Genomic DNA, 16,025 nt, shown 5'->3' on the forward strand with positions numbered 1-16,025 from the left:
TGAAGTTTCCTTTTGCATAGTCTCTGTTCCTGCCGAGTTTTTTTTTTTTCTCTTGTATATTTGCCCTGGTCTCTGATTTTCATCTTGGAAATTTTATTCAAATTTCTGTCGACTCTTGGATGTCAATTCATTTCAGTGTGTTTTCAGATACTGAAAAGGTGATTGAAAGCTTAAGAGGTTTGTGGACTGGTGTGCCGCAGTGTAAGGTGATTGGAACAGGTAGGGACCTGGTTCTTTCTTTGGGAGGAGCCAACACTTAAGTGCCTTTGGGTCTTTTTTTTCTGGGGGACCATTAATTTTCTCTACAAAGTTTCTTCTAATCTCTTGCTTGCTAGGAGTAAGCTAGGCTGCCATTGTTTGGGAAGCTCAGATAGGAAAGAGGGATAACTGTTTAGTAAGTGGTGGAGGGATGGAAACTCAAGTTGTGTGACTTTGGAGCCCCAGCTCTGGGCTGTCTGCTTATTGTCTCCTGTGAAAACCTAGATTGGGTTTTACAGTCTTTTACATCATTTTTTTCTTTTATTATTTATTGTTTATAAGAACCCCTCTTAATTATTTACTGTTTATAAGAACCTCTCTTAGCTCTGTCTATGGCACAGCTAGGAATACTACATATGTGATTATATTTAATTATTTCTATGTTAGAGATTTATAATTTGTTCTTAATTTGCAGCTTTTTACAAGGAGCAAACCTCCAAGGGGCCTGTATGTTTATGGAGATGTTGGTAAGTGTGTTAAAATAAATTGAGTGGTCCACACAGAGAGTTTTGCAGTTTGGGTGCGGTGATAACTCTGACTTTCATTCTTCAGTCCTCTACCACCAAGAGCGTAGGATGAAGCCAGGTGAAATAAGAGGAGAGGACAGCTTAGCTGTCTCAGCCTTCATTTTTACTTCTGCTTTTGTGTAACTGTATTTTAAAGCAGATTAGTTAGTATGTTAGGGTACAAACATTATGTAACGTCTAAAGTGAACTGATCTCAGGGAAGGAAATCATCTATAGATAGGATATTTGATATCAGAATCTCATTATCTAGTGCTATTTTACTCCATTTAATACATTTTAAATAAGCTGTTCTTTTTTTTAGTTTGTAATTTTCATTAATATTTCTCCTCATAATCTAAGTCCTTATTCTCAATTTAGTTAGTTTTAATTTAGTTACTAGCAGATACTCTTAACTCATAAGTGGTAATAATTTCTTGGTCTTCCAGTACTATAGATTGGGCATAATGACTTGCATTTTGTTGGAAATCTGCATTGTCCCTTACTTTCTAGATTTTCCCGATCAGTTAATATTCTGCTTTTTCTCTGTCTCATTCCTGCTAAAATCGTCTGTTTTCTGGTTTCCATTTCCTTCAAACATGTTCCTTTCCCCCTGGTCCTAAACCTCTCCCTGGTTACCTGATACCATGAAGGTGGCTTTTACTTTTCTTGACCTTATTGTCTTTTATTTTTTTTCTTTTAAATATTTTTATTATAAACAATGAACAAACATACAAACATTCTTGTTGTGGTTACAATCAGTGGCTCACAATATAATTACATAGTTGTGTATTCATCACCATGATCATTTTTTGGAACATTTGCATCTCTCCAGGAAAAAAATGAAAAAAGAAAAAAGAAAAAGCTCATACATGCTATACCCCTTACCACTCCCTTTCATTGACCACTAGTATTTCAATCTACTCAATTTATTTTAACCTTTGTTCCCCCTATTATTTGCTTATTTCTTATCCATACTTTTTACTCATCTGTCCATACCATAGATAAAAGGAGCATCAGACACAGGGTTTTCACAATCACATAGTCACATTGTGAAAGCTATATCATTATATGATTATCTTCAAGAAACACGGCTATTGGAACACAACTGTACAGTTTCAGCCACTCTATACACCATAAACTAAAAAGGGGGTATCTATATAATGCATAAGAATAACCTCCAGGATAACCTCTCGATTCTGTTTGAAATTGCTCAGCTACTGACACTTTATTTTGTCTCATTTCTCTCTTCCCCCCTCTCAGTTGAGAAGGTTTTCTCAATCTCTTGATGCTGAGTCCCAGCTCTTTCTAGGATTCTGTCCCATGTTGCCAGGGAGGTTTACACCCCTGGGAGTCATGTCCCACGTAGAGAGGGGGAGGGCACCTTACTGTCTTTTACTTTAAGTCATTTCTTTTATTTTAAAACGAGATCAGTTTTGGTCCTGTTTGGTCTCCAGCTTCCCCTATAGTCATAACAAATTGCATTATGAGGTGATAGTGGCAGGACAAGGAAAATTTTCTTCATAAAATTTTTAGGGCAAGGAAAAAGAATATGAGCAGAATAGGTAGTTTTAGCGCTGTAAAGATAAGATTGTTCTCCCTCTGATTGTTTACTACTGCCTTTAAATAACTCTGTCTTACAGCTACTGATATAGTAATCTAATTAAAAAATTAGTCATTTAGTTCACAAAAATGAACTAATGTAGAGATTGCCCCTTAAAATTTTTCAAATTCTTGAAAATTACAGATTTTAAAAGTGGGAAAGATGCTCAAACTATTTTTTTCTAGTTCATTTTTTGAGGTCAATATATACTTACTTCTTATTTAGAGAGCAGTTTATACCAGGTGCTTAACTTGATGAGTTTTATGTATCTACATCTTTGGACTTGGCTTGCAGATCTCGTCCTGTTGCTTTGCCTCGTTTTTTGCCTCTCTACAACATCTACTTCCTGTTCCATCACTTTCATATTCAGTCATTGCTAAAGTCACTATCTTTGTTTCTCTTGTTACCTTAAAAACTTAACCATACATGGAGATGGAAAAGCACAAATGCTTCCACTTCTGCAAAAGCACTTAAAAAAAAATATGAGATTTGTTGTACTTTAGTTTGAAAGATACTGGTGTTCTAACCAATTAAAGGGAAGTGCAATAAAAGTAATTTATCTGAATGCTTGAAAAAGTTGGAAAATGTGTGATAACATGGGATTTTCACATAGGCTGGGTGTGTGGTGACCTTTGATTAGAAACATCTTTATAATATAGACAGAGAGGAGGAGAGAGGAATTCTGAAATAGGAAATGGGATAGATATTTCAGTGGCTGTAATCAGTAGTGTAGAATGTTTACAAGATAGGTAATAAAAGATAAGTCAAATTTTCCTTTTTGGGGGCTCTCTCAGAGAATAGACCCAGAATGCCATCTCAAGCCTTTATTCATTCATTCATTTATTTCTCTTTTAGATTTGGAAAAAAGCTATCAGATTTTTTAAAAATTATTATATCCCTTGTTGCTGAGTTTCTGAGAAGTCAATCAAATTGTCCAAAGGCACACAGCATGGACCTTAGGAAGCCTGGAGTGAAAACCCAGGTCTGTCTGACTCCCTAGCAAAAAGCCAAGGGCAACTGGAGCTGGGAAGTCGAGTTTCCTAGTCTATTCCCTTCGTTTACCTTCCAGTCCCCAAGTCCACAGGACAGGGGCAGTCTGGGCAGGAAGAAATGATTAACCTGTTTCTTCTGCTAAATGGGTTTGATGACAAATGGAATGAGATAATCCAGGAGCCTGGAGCCTCCAGCTCTGGCCTCAAGGATGGTCTGAGTCTACAGACCCTACAGCAGGCTTCAGCTCAGGAGTCGGCAGGGCCAGAGTTTAGGGTAAGACCTGTAAGAGTGCCCACCTCTCATCTAGTTGGGGAAACTGAGGCACAGAGAGGGGTGTGTTCTGGACTGGGAGGAGCCGGCCTGTGAAGGATGAGAAGGAGCCATGGGAATAGGGCAAGGGCACAGCAGTGCAAAAGCCCCCGAGGCAGGAAGGGGCTCATGTATTACATTTTTTTTTTTTTTACATTTTTTTATTAATTAAAAAAAATTAACTAACACAACATTTAGAAATCATTCCATTCTACATATGCAATCAGTAATTCTTAATATCATCACATAGATGTATGATCATCATTTCTTAGTACATATGCATCGATTTAGAAAAAGAAATAGCAAGACAACAGAAAAAGAAATAAAATGATAATATAGAGAAAAAATAAAAATAAAAAATACAAAAATATATAAGAAAAAAAAACTATAGCTCAGATGCAGCTTCATTCAGTGTTTTAACATAATTACATTACAATTAGGTAGTATTGTGCTGTCCATTTTTTTTTTTTTTTTTAGAAATCATACCATTCTACATATGCAATTAGTAATTCTTAACATCATCACATAGATGCATGATCATCGTTTCTTAGTACATTTGCATCGGTTTAGAAGAACTAGCAATACAACCGAAAAAGATATAGAATGTTAATATAGAGAAAAAAAATAAAAGTAATAATAGTAAGAACAAAACAAAACAAAACAAAACAAAAACCTATAGCTCGGATGCAGCTTCATTCAGTGTTTTAACATGATTACTTTACAATTAGGTATTATTGTGCTGTCCATTTTTGAGTTTTTGTATCTAGTCCTATTGCACAGTCTGTATCCCTTCAGCTCCAATTACCCATTATCTTACCCTGTTTCTAACACCTGCTGAACTCTGTTACCAATGACATATTCCAAGTTTATTCTTGAGTGTCGATTCACATCATTGGGACCATACAGTATTTGTCTTTTAGTTTTTGGCTAGACTCACTCAGCATAATGTTCTCTAGGTCCATCCATGTTATTACATGCTTCATAAGTTTATCCTGCCTTAAAGCTGCATAATATTGCATCGTATGTATATACCACAGTTTGTTTAGCCACTCGTCTGTTGATGGACATTTTGGCTGTTTCCATCACTTTGCAATTGTAAATAACGCTGCTATAAACATTGGTGTGCAAATATCCGTTTGAGTTTTTGCCCTTAATTCCTTTGAGTAGATTCCCAGCAATGGTATTGCTGGGTTGTATGGCAATTCTATATTCAGCTTTTTGAGGAACCGCCAAACTGCCTTCCACAGTGGTTGCACCATTTGACATTCCCACCAACAGTGGATAAGTGTGCCTCTTTCACCGCATCCTCTCCAGCACTTGTCATTTTCTGTTTTGTTGATAATGGCCATTCTGGTGGGTGTGAGATGATATCTCATTGTGGTTTTGATTTGCATTTCTCTAATGGCCAGGGACATTGAGCATCTCTTCATGTGCCTTTTGGCCATTTGTATTTCCTCCTCTGAGAGGTGTCTATTCAAGTCTTTTTCCCATTTTGTAATTGGGTTGGCTGTCTTTTTGTTGTTGAGTTGAACAATCTGTTTATAAATTCTGGATACTAGACCTTTATCTGATATGTCGTTTCCAAATATTGATTCCCATTGTGTAGGCTGTCTTTCTACTTTCTTGATGAAGTTCTTTGATGCACAAAAGTGTTTAATTTTGAGAAGTTCCCATTTATTTATTTCCTTCTTCAGTGCTCTTGCTTTAGGTTTAAGGTCCATAAAACTGCCTCCAATTGTAAGATTCATAAGATATCTCCCTACATTTTCCTCTAACTGTTTTATGGTCTTAGACCTAATGTTTAGATCTTTGATCCATTTTGAGTTAACTTTTGTGTAGGGTGTGAGATATGGGTCTTCTTTCATTCTTTTGCATATGGATATCCAGTTCTCTAGGCACCATTTATTGAAGAGACTGTTCTGTCCCAGGTGAGTTGGCTTGACTGCCTTATCAAAGATCAAATGTCCATAGATGAGAGGGTCTATATCTGAGCACTCTATTTGATTCCATTGGTCGATATATCTATCTTTATGCCAATACCATGCTGTTTTGACCACTGTGGCTTCATAATATGCCTTAAAGTCAGGCAGTGCAAGACCTCCAGCTTCGTTTTTTTTCCTCAAGATGTTTTTAGCAATTTGGGGCAACCTGCCCTTCCAGATAAATTTGCTTATTGGTTTTTCTAATTCTGAAAAATAAGTTGTTGGGATTTTGATTGGTATTGCATTGAATCTGTAAATCAATTTAGGTAGGACTGACATCTTAACTATATTTAGTCTTCCAATCCATGAACACGGTATGCCCTTCCATCTATTTAGGTCTTCTGTGATTTCTTTGAACAGTTTTTTGTAGTTTTCTTTATATAGGTTTTTTGTCTCTTTAGTTAAATTTGTTCCTAGGTATTTTATTCTTTTAGTTGCAATTGTAAATGGGATTCGTTTCTTCATTTCCCCCTCCGCTTGTTCATTGCTAGTGTATAGAAATGCTACAGATTTTTGAATGTTGATCTTGTAACCTGCTACTTTGCTGTACTCATTTATTAGCTCTAGTAGTTTTGTTGTGGATTTTTCCGGGTTTTCGACGTATAGTATCATATCGTCTGCAAACAGTGATAGTTTTACTTCTTCCTTTCCAATTTTGATGCCTTGTATTTCTTTTTCTTGTCTAATTGTTCTGGCTAGAACCTCCAACACAATGTTGAATAATAGTGGTGATAATGGACATCCTTGTCTTGTTTCTGATCTTAGGGGGAAAGTTTTCAATTTTTCCCCATTGAGGATGATATCAGCTGTGGGTTTTTCATATATTCCCTCTATCATTTTAAGGAAGTTCCCTTGTATTCCTATCCTTTGAAGTGTTTTCAACAGGAAAGGATGTTGAATCTTGTCAAATGTCTCTGCATCAGTTGAGATGATCATGTGATTTTTCTGCTTTGATTTGTTGATATGGTGTATTACATTAATTGATTTTCTTATGTTGAACCATCCTTGCATACCTGGGATGAATCCTACTTGGTCATGATGTATAATTCCTCTAATGTGTTGTTGGATACGATTTGCTAGAATTTTATTGAGGATTTTTGAATCTATATTCATTAGAGAGATTGGCCTGTAGTTTTCTTTTTTTGTAATATCTTTGCCTGGTTTTGGTCTGAGGGTAATGTTGGCTTCATAGAATGAATTAGGTAGTTTTCCCTCCGCTTCGATTTTTTTGAAGAGTTTGAGGAGAGTTGGTACTAATTCTTTCTGGAATGTTTGATAGAATTCACATGTGAAGCCGTCTGGTCCTGGACTTTTCTTTTTAGGAAGCTTTTGAATGACTGATTCAATTTCTTTACTTGTGATTGGTTTGTTGAGGTCATCTATGTCTTCTTGAGTCAAAGTTGGTTGTTCATGTCTTTCCAGGAACCCGTCCATTTCCTCTAAAATGTTGTATTTATTAGCGTAAAGTTGTTCATAGTACCCTGTTATTACCTCCTTTATTTCTGTGAGGTCAGTCATTATGTCTCCTCTTCCATTTCTGATCTTATTTATTTGCATCCTCTCTCTTCTTCTTTTTGTCAATCTTGCTAAGGGCCCATCAATCTTATTGATTTTCTCATAGAACCAACTTCTGGTCTTATTGATTTTCTCTATTGTTTTCATGTTTTCAATTTCATTTATTTCTGCTCTAATCTTTGTTATTTCTTTCCTTTTGCTTGCTTTGGGATTAGTTTGCTGTTCTTTCTCCAGTTCTTCCAAGTGGACAGTTAATTCCTGCATTTTTCCTTTTCTTCTTTTCTGATACAGGTATTTAGGGCAATAAATTTCCCTCTTAGCACTGCCTTTGCTGCGTCCCATAAATTTTGATATGTTGTGTTTTCATTTTCATTCGCCTCGAGGTATTTGCTAATTTCTCTAGCAATTTCTTCTTTGACCCACTCGTTGTTTAGGAGTGTGTTGTTGAGCCTCCACGTATGTGTGAATTTCCTGGCACTCCGTCTATTATTGATTTCCAACTTCATTCCTTTATGATCCGAGAAAGTGTTGTGTATGATTTCAATCTTTTTAAATTTGTTAAGACTTGCTTTGTGACCCAGCATATGGTCTATCTTTGAGAATGATCCATGAGCACTTGAGAAAAAGGTGTATCCTGCTGTTGTGGGATGTAATGTCCTATAAATGTCTGTTAAGTCTAGCTCCTTTATAGTAATATTCAGATTCTCTATTTCTTTATTGATCCTCTGTCTAGATGTTCTGTCCATTGATGAGAGTGGTGAATTGAAGTCTCCAACTATTATGGTATATGAGTCTATTTCCCTTTTCAGTGTTTGCAGTGTATTCCTCACGTACTTTGGGGCATTCTGGTTCGGTGTGTAAATATTTATGATTGTTATGTCTTCATGTTTAGTTGTTCCTTTTATTAGTATATAGTGTCCTTCTTTGTTTCTTTTAACTGTTTTACATTTGAAGTCTAATTTGTTGGATATTAGTATAGCCACTCCTGCTCTTTTCTGGTTGTTATTTGCATGAAATATCTTTTCCCAACCTTTCACTTTCAACCTATGTTTATCTTTGGGTCTAAGATGTGTTTCCTGTAGACAGCATATAGAAGGATCCTGTTTTTTAATCCATTCTGCCAATCTATGCCTTTTGTTTGGGGAATTCAGTCCATTGACATTTAGTGTTATTACTGTTTGGATAATATTTTCCTCTAACATTTTGGCTTTTGTATTATATATATCATATCTGATTTTCCTTCTTTCTACACTCTTCTCCATACCTCTCTGTTCTGTCTTTTTGTATCTGACTCTAGTGCTCCATTTAGTATTTCTTGCAGAGCTGGTCTCTTGGTCACAAATTCTCTTAGTGACTTTTTGTCTGAGAATGTTTTAATTTCTCCCTCATTTTTGAAGGATAATTTTGCTGGATATAGGAGTCTTGGTTGGCGGTTTTTCTCTTTTAGTAATTTAAATATATCATCCCACTGTCTTCTAGCTGCCATGGTTTCTGCTGAGAAATCTACACATAGTCTTATTGGGTTTCCCTTGTATGTGATGGATTGTTTTTCTCTTGCTGCTTTCAATATCCTCTCTTTCTCTTTGACTCTGACATTCTAACTAGTAAGTGTCTTGGAGAACGCCTATTTGGGTCTAATCTCTTTGGGGTGCGCTGCACTTCTTGGATCTATAATTTTAGGTCTTTCATAAGAGTTGGGAAATTTTCAGTGATAATTTCTTCCATTAGTTTTTCTCCTCCTTTTCCCTTCTCTTCTCCTTCTGGGACACCCACAACACGTATATTTGTGCGGTTCATATTGTCCTTGAGTTCCCTGATACCCTGTTCAAATTTTTCCATTCTTTTCCCGATAGTTTCTGTTTCTTTTTGGAATTCAGATGTTCCATCCTCCAAATCACTAATTCTTTCTTCTGTCTCTTTAGATCTATCATTGTAGGTATCCATTGTTTTTTCCATCTTTTCTACTTTATCCTTCACTTCCATAAGTTCTGTGATTTGTTTTTTTCAGTTTTTCTATTTGTTCTTTATGTTCAGCCCATGTCCTCTTCATGTCCTCCCTCAATTTATCGATTTCATTTTTGAAGAGGTTTTCCATTTCTGTTTATATATTCAGCATTAGTTGTCTCAGCTCTTGTATGTCATTTGAACTATTGGTTTGTTCCTTTGACTGAGTCATATTCTCAATCTTCTGAGCGTGGACCGTTATCTTCTGCTGCTGGCGTCTGGGCATTGAGTCAGAATTCCCTGGGTGTCGGACCCAACAAGGTTGTAAGATTTTTCTGTGAAATCTCTGGGTTCTGTTTTTCTTATCCTGCCCAGTAGTTGGCGCTAGTGGCACATGTTTGTCTCACATGTTTAGAAGGGATCCCCCCGGTCACCGATCTCCGCGGCTTGGGGATTTCCAATCCAATTCTCTCCGTTGGTTCAGGGGGCCGCGCGTGGTGGGGGCGTCAGCCGCCGCGGCTTGAGGGGACTCTGTGGCTGGTTGCCGGCCGCAGCAGGCCCGGGGAATTCGCCACCGGACCAGGAAGTCACCCGTGGGGGAGGGGCGTCGGTCACCAGCCGCCGCGGCCTGGGGAATTCCCCACCAGACCAGGAAGCCACCCGCGGGGGTGGGGCCACCGCGGCTTGGATAGCTCTCTGATCCGAGACTCGTAGCCGCGGACTCGAAGCCGAGACTCGAAGCCGCCCGCAAAAGAGGGCCGCCGGCCGCCTCGGCTTGGGAAACTTGCCTCTCCGAGACTCTCAGCCGGCTCCGGAAGGAGGGAGTGAGTAGCTCTGGCCGCCGCAGCTGCCGCTGCTCGGGAAATAGCACGCTGCTCGGCTATCTCACCGCAGCCGAGTCTCACAGTCAGACTAGCCAGTCCAGACTGGGGTACGCTGTGTGTCCATTCCCTGCCATAGCCCTGGGAGCTGTTCTGCACTGTTTCAGTTCACCTAGTAGTTCCTTTGGAGGAGAAGGAACTAAGACGCACGTACCTTACTAAGCCGCCATCTTCATGGATTAGATTTTAAGGAGACTTGATGGGAAAAAGGTTATCTGCTTTATAGTGCTTCCATCCTACTCCTTATCTCTGCAATTGGTTTAGGCTCTTTTGTGCCTACTTTACTCTCTTTCTTCATAAAAGTGTGGAGGTGATTGACTCATAAGGACCCTAAACAGCCCAGTAAAGTTGATATATAAATTGAAGGCATTGTCATCATGGTCTAATCTAGAAACTAAGTACTTTCATTTGTAAAAGTTTAGCACATATCATGCAAAAACCAAACACTGTAGTAGTAGTATTTTGTGGTTTAATTCTGACCCTAAAACTGGTATTCTTATGCAAACTTTAGCAGACTGCAGGAGTGATAGAAGGGTTAATGATTTCTCCAGTATACTTGGAAGAGAATGAAAGTTTTATTTATGGGTCCCTAAAATGCCTTAGCTTTAACCTCACCTAGTTTATTTTGAAACCAGACTCTACTTTTAACAATTGAAAGGTAGGTTGGTTTTTACTTTTTATTATTATTATTATTATTATTATTATTTTGTATACGAAAATCTTTTTATATGGCATGGCTCACATTTCATTCTTTTTCCATGTGAATATTCCCTTATTGCAGCACCATTTGCTTAATTTTTGTTGTTGTTGTGTGTTAGTTTTTCCAAAGTGCATGGGCCAGGAATCAAACCTGGGTCTCCTTCATGGCAGGTGAGAATTCTACCACTGAACCACCCTTACATCCCTGGTAGGTTGGTTTTAAGGTTGGAAGCTGTATTAGTTAGGGTTCTCTAGAGAAACAGAATCAACAGGGAACACTCGCAAATATAAAATTTATAAAAGTGTCTCACGTGACTGCGGGAATGCAGAGTCCAAAATCCACAAGGCAGGCTGTGAAGCTGACGATTCCGATGTAGGGTCTGGATGAACTTCATAGGAGAGGCTCACCAGCTGAAACAGGAAGAGCCTGTCTCTTCTGAATCCTCCTTAAAAGGCTTCCAGTGATTAGATTAAGTATTACTCATTGCAGGAGACACTCCCCTTTGGCTGATTACAAATGTAATCAGCTGTGAATGTAGCTGACATGTTCATGATTTAATCCTATGAAATGTCCTCATCACAACAGACAGGCCAGCACTTGCCCAACCAGACAAACAGGTACCACCACTTGGCCAAGTTGACACATCAACCTAACCATGACAGTAGCTGGGAATCCTAGTTCTGTTGACCTTGAGGGCAGTCACAGAAGACACCATTTCCAGTTTTTTCTGTAGGGGACTGCTGTGAAAAGGACACCACTAAGCGGGGCTCTTGAGTAGTCATTTTTGGCTTCCTAATTATTGGCTTGAATGGTAGAACTTCAGGAGTTTTTAAATTTAGGAAGTTTAGCCCTGGGGCAGAAGCTTTCCTTGAGAAAAATAAGAGTTTATTTATGATTCTATAGAGTCCAAAGCAAAATTTTAAAGTAGGTAAAATTTAGCCCTGCTCTGACCCCCACCCTTTTTTAGCATCTCCTGTCCTTCTTCCCTTCACTTGACACATGTTTGAGCATCTACCTTGTGCCAGGCAGTGTGTTGCTTCTGGGGATGTAGTGAAGAAGAGAGCTGCTCACTCAGCACTCACAGATGGGTACAATGGCTTCGAAACATTTTTGCCCATTGTAAAAAAGTATGTTTTACATCCTGACCTAGTGTGTGCACATACACAAAAATGTGCTTACCCTTAAATGTGATACAATTTGATATTTTCTTTTCTATTCATTCCTATCCTATTCTATTCATTTCATTTCATGAAAAAAATAATTCTGGTTGCAAATGGATGTTTTTAAAATTTTTTTAATTAATTTTAAAATTAAAAAAATGACAAGAAAGAAACGCATTCTTAGCATATGATCATTCCGTTCTACATATATAATCAGTAATTCACAATATCATCACATAGTTTCAGATCATCATCATGATCATTTCTTAGAACATTTGCATCAATTCAGAAAAAGAAATAAAAAGACAACAGAAAAAAATTCATACATCCCATACCCCTTATCCCTCCCTTTCATTGATCACTAGCATTTCAATCTAAGTTTATTTTAGCATTTGTTCCCCCTATTATTTATTTTTAATCCGTGTCTTTTACTCTTCTGTTGATAAGGTAGATAAAAGGAGCATCAGACACAAGGTTTTCACAGTCACATAGTCACATTGTGAAGGTATATCATTATGCAGTCATCTTCAAGAAACATGGCTATTGGAACACAGCTCTACATTTTCAGGCACTTCCCTCCAGCCTCACCATTACATCTTGACCAACAAGGTGATATCTATTTAATGTGTAAGGATAACCTCCAGGATAACCTCTTGATTCTGTTTGGAATCTCTCAGCCATTGACACTTTATTTTGTCTGATTTCACTCTTCCCCCTTTTGGTCGATAAGGTTTTCTCAATCCCTTGATGCTGAGTCTCAGCTCATTGTAGGATTTCTGTCCCACGTTGCCAGGAAGGTCCACACCTGTGGGAGTCATGTCCCACGTAGACAGGGGGAGGGCAGTGAATTTGTTTGTTGTGTTGGCTGGAGGGAGAGACCACATCTGAGCAACAAAAGAGGTTCTCTTGTTAGAATTCTTCTAAGCATCCTCAGGAGCAGTTTCTTCTAATATTGGTTCAGATCTTTCCTCTTGGGTTTCAGATACAGATTCTTGTTCCAGTTCTGGTTCACGTTTGGGCTCCAGCTCAGTGACAGTTTCCTCTAAATGTTCTTTCAAGTCATTACTAACAGTCCGATCATAGAAAGTTCCAGGATCATCAGGTACCACCTCTGGTATCTGCTACCTTCCTTCAGGTTCCTCCACTTCTTCCTCAGACTCCTCCTGAGGCTCAGTGACAGAGCCATCAAAGACCTCATCTTAGTATCTGAAGATATCATTGTGAACATAGAACTTATTTTCAGCAGAGCCCTCAGAAGCAAGGACAAAAGTCTGTATGAATCTCCTCAAAGCCTGTTTGTTATTAAAGAGTAGTCCCATCATTTGGACTACTACACCATCATTTAGAGTGGCATGAACATCAACATGGCGGATCTTAGTGTGGCAATTGGTAAAATTTTGTGACATCATTTTCCTATGGATTTCTTTTTGTCCATAGACCACATCTGTTGGTTTTCCATTTGAATCCAATTCTCCATGGACATAAGAAGAGTTTTTTCCATAGAATCTGTGTAGCATGTCTGGGTCCTGGTTCAGCAGTGTGTAGTACTGTCTCACAAATTCCTGCCTGACCAGCAGAGGACTAGGCTTCTCCATAACCGTTGGTTTGGTCAACTCAACTGTGTGGCTGAGTGGGAGAGGAACAACTTTTGCTATACCACAGGGCAATTAGCGAGAAATCCCTTATGCAACTTCCTCCACACCCCACTTGTTCTTTTTTAAAAAATATCTTTTATTGAGAAATCTTCACACACATGCAGTCCAACCATAGTATATACTCAGTGGCTCACAATATCAGCACATAGTTCTGTATTCATCACCTAGATCATTTTTAGAGCATTTGCATTATTCCAGAAAGAAAACTAAAGGGGAAAACTCACATCCCATAACCCTTATCTCTCCCTCTCATTTACTGTCAGTATTACCTAATCTACCAATTTTTTTGCTCTTTATTCCCCCATTATTTATGTATTTTTTATTTTTACTCTTTGTCTATATCTTGGATAAAGGAGCATCAGACAAAAGATTTTCACAATCACATGGCACACTGTAAAAGCTATGTAGTTAAACAGTGATCTTCAAGAATCAGGGCTACTGAAACACAGTTCAATAGTTTCAGGTACTCCCCTCTAGCCACTCCAATACACCGTAAGCTGAAAAGGGATATCTATATAATGCATAAGAATCACCTCCAGGATAACCTCTCAACTCTATTTGAAATCTCTCAGCCATTGGAACTATTTTGTCTCATTTTTTTCTTCCCCCTTTTGGTCAAGAAGACTTTCTCAATCCCATGATGACAGGTTCTGGTTCATCCCTGGGAGTCAGGTCCCACGTTGCCAGAGATTTATACCCCTGGGATTCATGTCCTATGTAGGGAGAGAGGGCAGTGAGTTCACCTGCCAAGTTGGCTTAGAGAGAGAGAGAGAGGCCACATCTGAGCAACAAAAGAGATTCTCTGGGGATGACTCTTAGGCATAACTTTAAGTAGGCTTAGCCTATCCTTTTCAGGAATAAGCATTATAGGGGTGAGCTCCAAAATTGAGGGCTCAGTTGGTCAGGGTTTTTTGATGTTATAGGAAAGAAGGCTCCTGGTATTCTACTGCTTGCTCTCTTGAAAGGAGAAGAAACTATTCCCAGTCTCAGAATCTATATTAATGCACCTTAGAAACCCTATACTTGGGTTACACAGCCATGTTGGCAATTACAGTAATGATCAGCCCACCCTGTGATTGACACCCTCCCAGAATCACACTAAGTAGAGTGTGATTAAAAAGATATAAGATTAAATTCCATAGTTCCCTGAAAGCAGAAAATTTTATCAGTTTGGCTCACTATCATATACTAAGCACCTAGAATAGTGCCTTATACATGGTAGGTATTCAGTAAAATTGTACTGATTAAATGTATAAGGATATTCATTTTATTTATTTTGCATGGGCAGGTACTGGGAATTGAACCTGGGTCTCTGGCATGGCAGGCGAGAACTCTGCCTGTGAGCCACTGTGGCCCGCCTTATGTTAATTTTTGATATTCAGAAGTTTAAATTTCATATAGTTTAATCTATCAGTCTTTTCCTCTATGATATCATTCTTTTTCTTTTACCTCCAGAAAGCTTTTATATGAAGGACTTGCCATATCTGTGTGTGTGTGTGTGTGTGTGTGTGTGTGTGTGTGTGTGTGTGTGTGTGTGTGTGTGTATCAGCTTTTTGTTATTTTAATGTTGGCATTATTATAAGGGGTTTGAATTTCACCTTGGCTTGCACTGGGCCCTCTGGGCTACTGAGCCTGAATTTCACTGCTGTAAAACGGGAACAAGCCTCTTTTTGGGGGACTGCTGCATACAGGTGGTGCCCCATTAATACAGATTCATGACTATGTGGAGAGCAGAAGCCATACCTTGTTATATTTTAAGCCTGTTCTCTTTAAAAGAATTAGCGTAAATATTAAGTTCAAATATATATTACTTGCATTTTTGGTTAGATAATTCATGACATTTTCCAGGTATACAAGTATACTAGGCTTCATGTAGCAGCATTTGAAAATTTGTTTATTAATATTTTTTTGGGGGGGTAAATGTAATGATTTAAAATCTGTTGCCACTCACTATGTCAAGAGATACCAGGCTGAATATTTTTGTAAGGACTTATTTTTCGATCTAAATAGCGTCTTGATTAAAAACCTGTTTTGTGAATTGTATTTTCATATACAAAAAATCTTTCTGGCATTAACATGTCATGGCCCAAAGTTATTTCAAGAATGGATCAAAACTTAACAGTTACACTGAGATTTTCTTACTTCCTGAGCTGCCTTTTATTTTTAGTAATCAGTAATCAGGGGAGGGGTAGGGAGCATGGTCACTGCCATGGAGGACATGGAGAGGATGAGATGGGCACCAGCACACCCTGGACTGGTCTGCAGGGAATGCTTTGAGTGTAAACTGAGTTGAGTGCTGCCATTGGCTGCCACGCTCTAGTTTTTCTACAAAGGAAGAAGGCGTTCTGTGTTTTTCCATGTTAAATGCTTAGGCTGTTGACTATTCGATGATGATGTAACTATAGTGATTGAAAGTTTCAGAGGGTTGAAAATTAAATACTTTAATTATGAAGGTTGACTATATCAGCATTTATTCAGTTAGAATATAAAAAACTATATTCTCAGCTTTTAAGAATGGAGTG

The 16,025-nt window shown here is 38.3% G+C and overlaps 1 protein-coding gene and 1 pseudogene across 2 annotated transcripts in view; one reads left to right on the plus strand and one right to left on the minus strand.

The window, feature by feature from the left end:
* AFG1L (AFG1 like ATPase) overlaps window positions 1-16,025 on the plus strand; it is a 291,317-nt gene that overhangs the window by 41,451 nt on the left and 233,841 nt on the right. For both annotated transcript variants that reach the window (XM_077162567.1, XM_077162568.1), the window contains exon 3: window positions 674-725. In XM_077162567.1, coding sequence (XP_077018682.1) covers window positions 674-725 — 52 coding nt within the window. The remainder of the gene's footprint in view (window positions 1-673; window positions 726-16,025) is intronic.
* LOC143682449 (ras GTPase-activating protein-binding protein 1 pseudogene) lies at window positions 815-14,543 on the minus strand (annotated as a pseudogene).

Source organism: Tamandua tetradactyla, chromosome 5 (genome assembly GCF_023851605.1).
Source record: "Tamandua tetradactyla isolate mTamTet1 chromosome 5, mTamTet1.pri, whole genome shotgun sequence".
Taxonomy (NCBI): domain Eukaryota; kingdom Metazoa; phylum Chordata; class Mammalia; order Pilosa; family Myrmecophagidae; genus Tamandua; species Tamandua tetradactyla.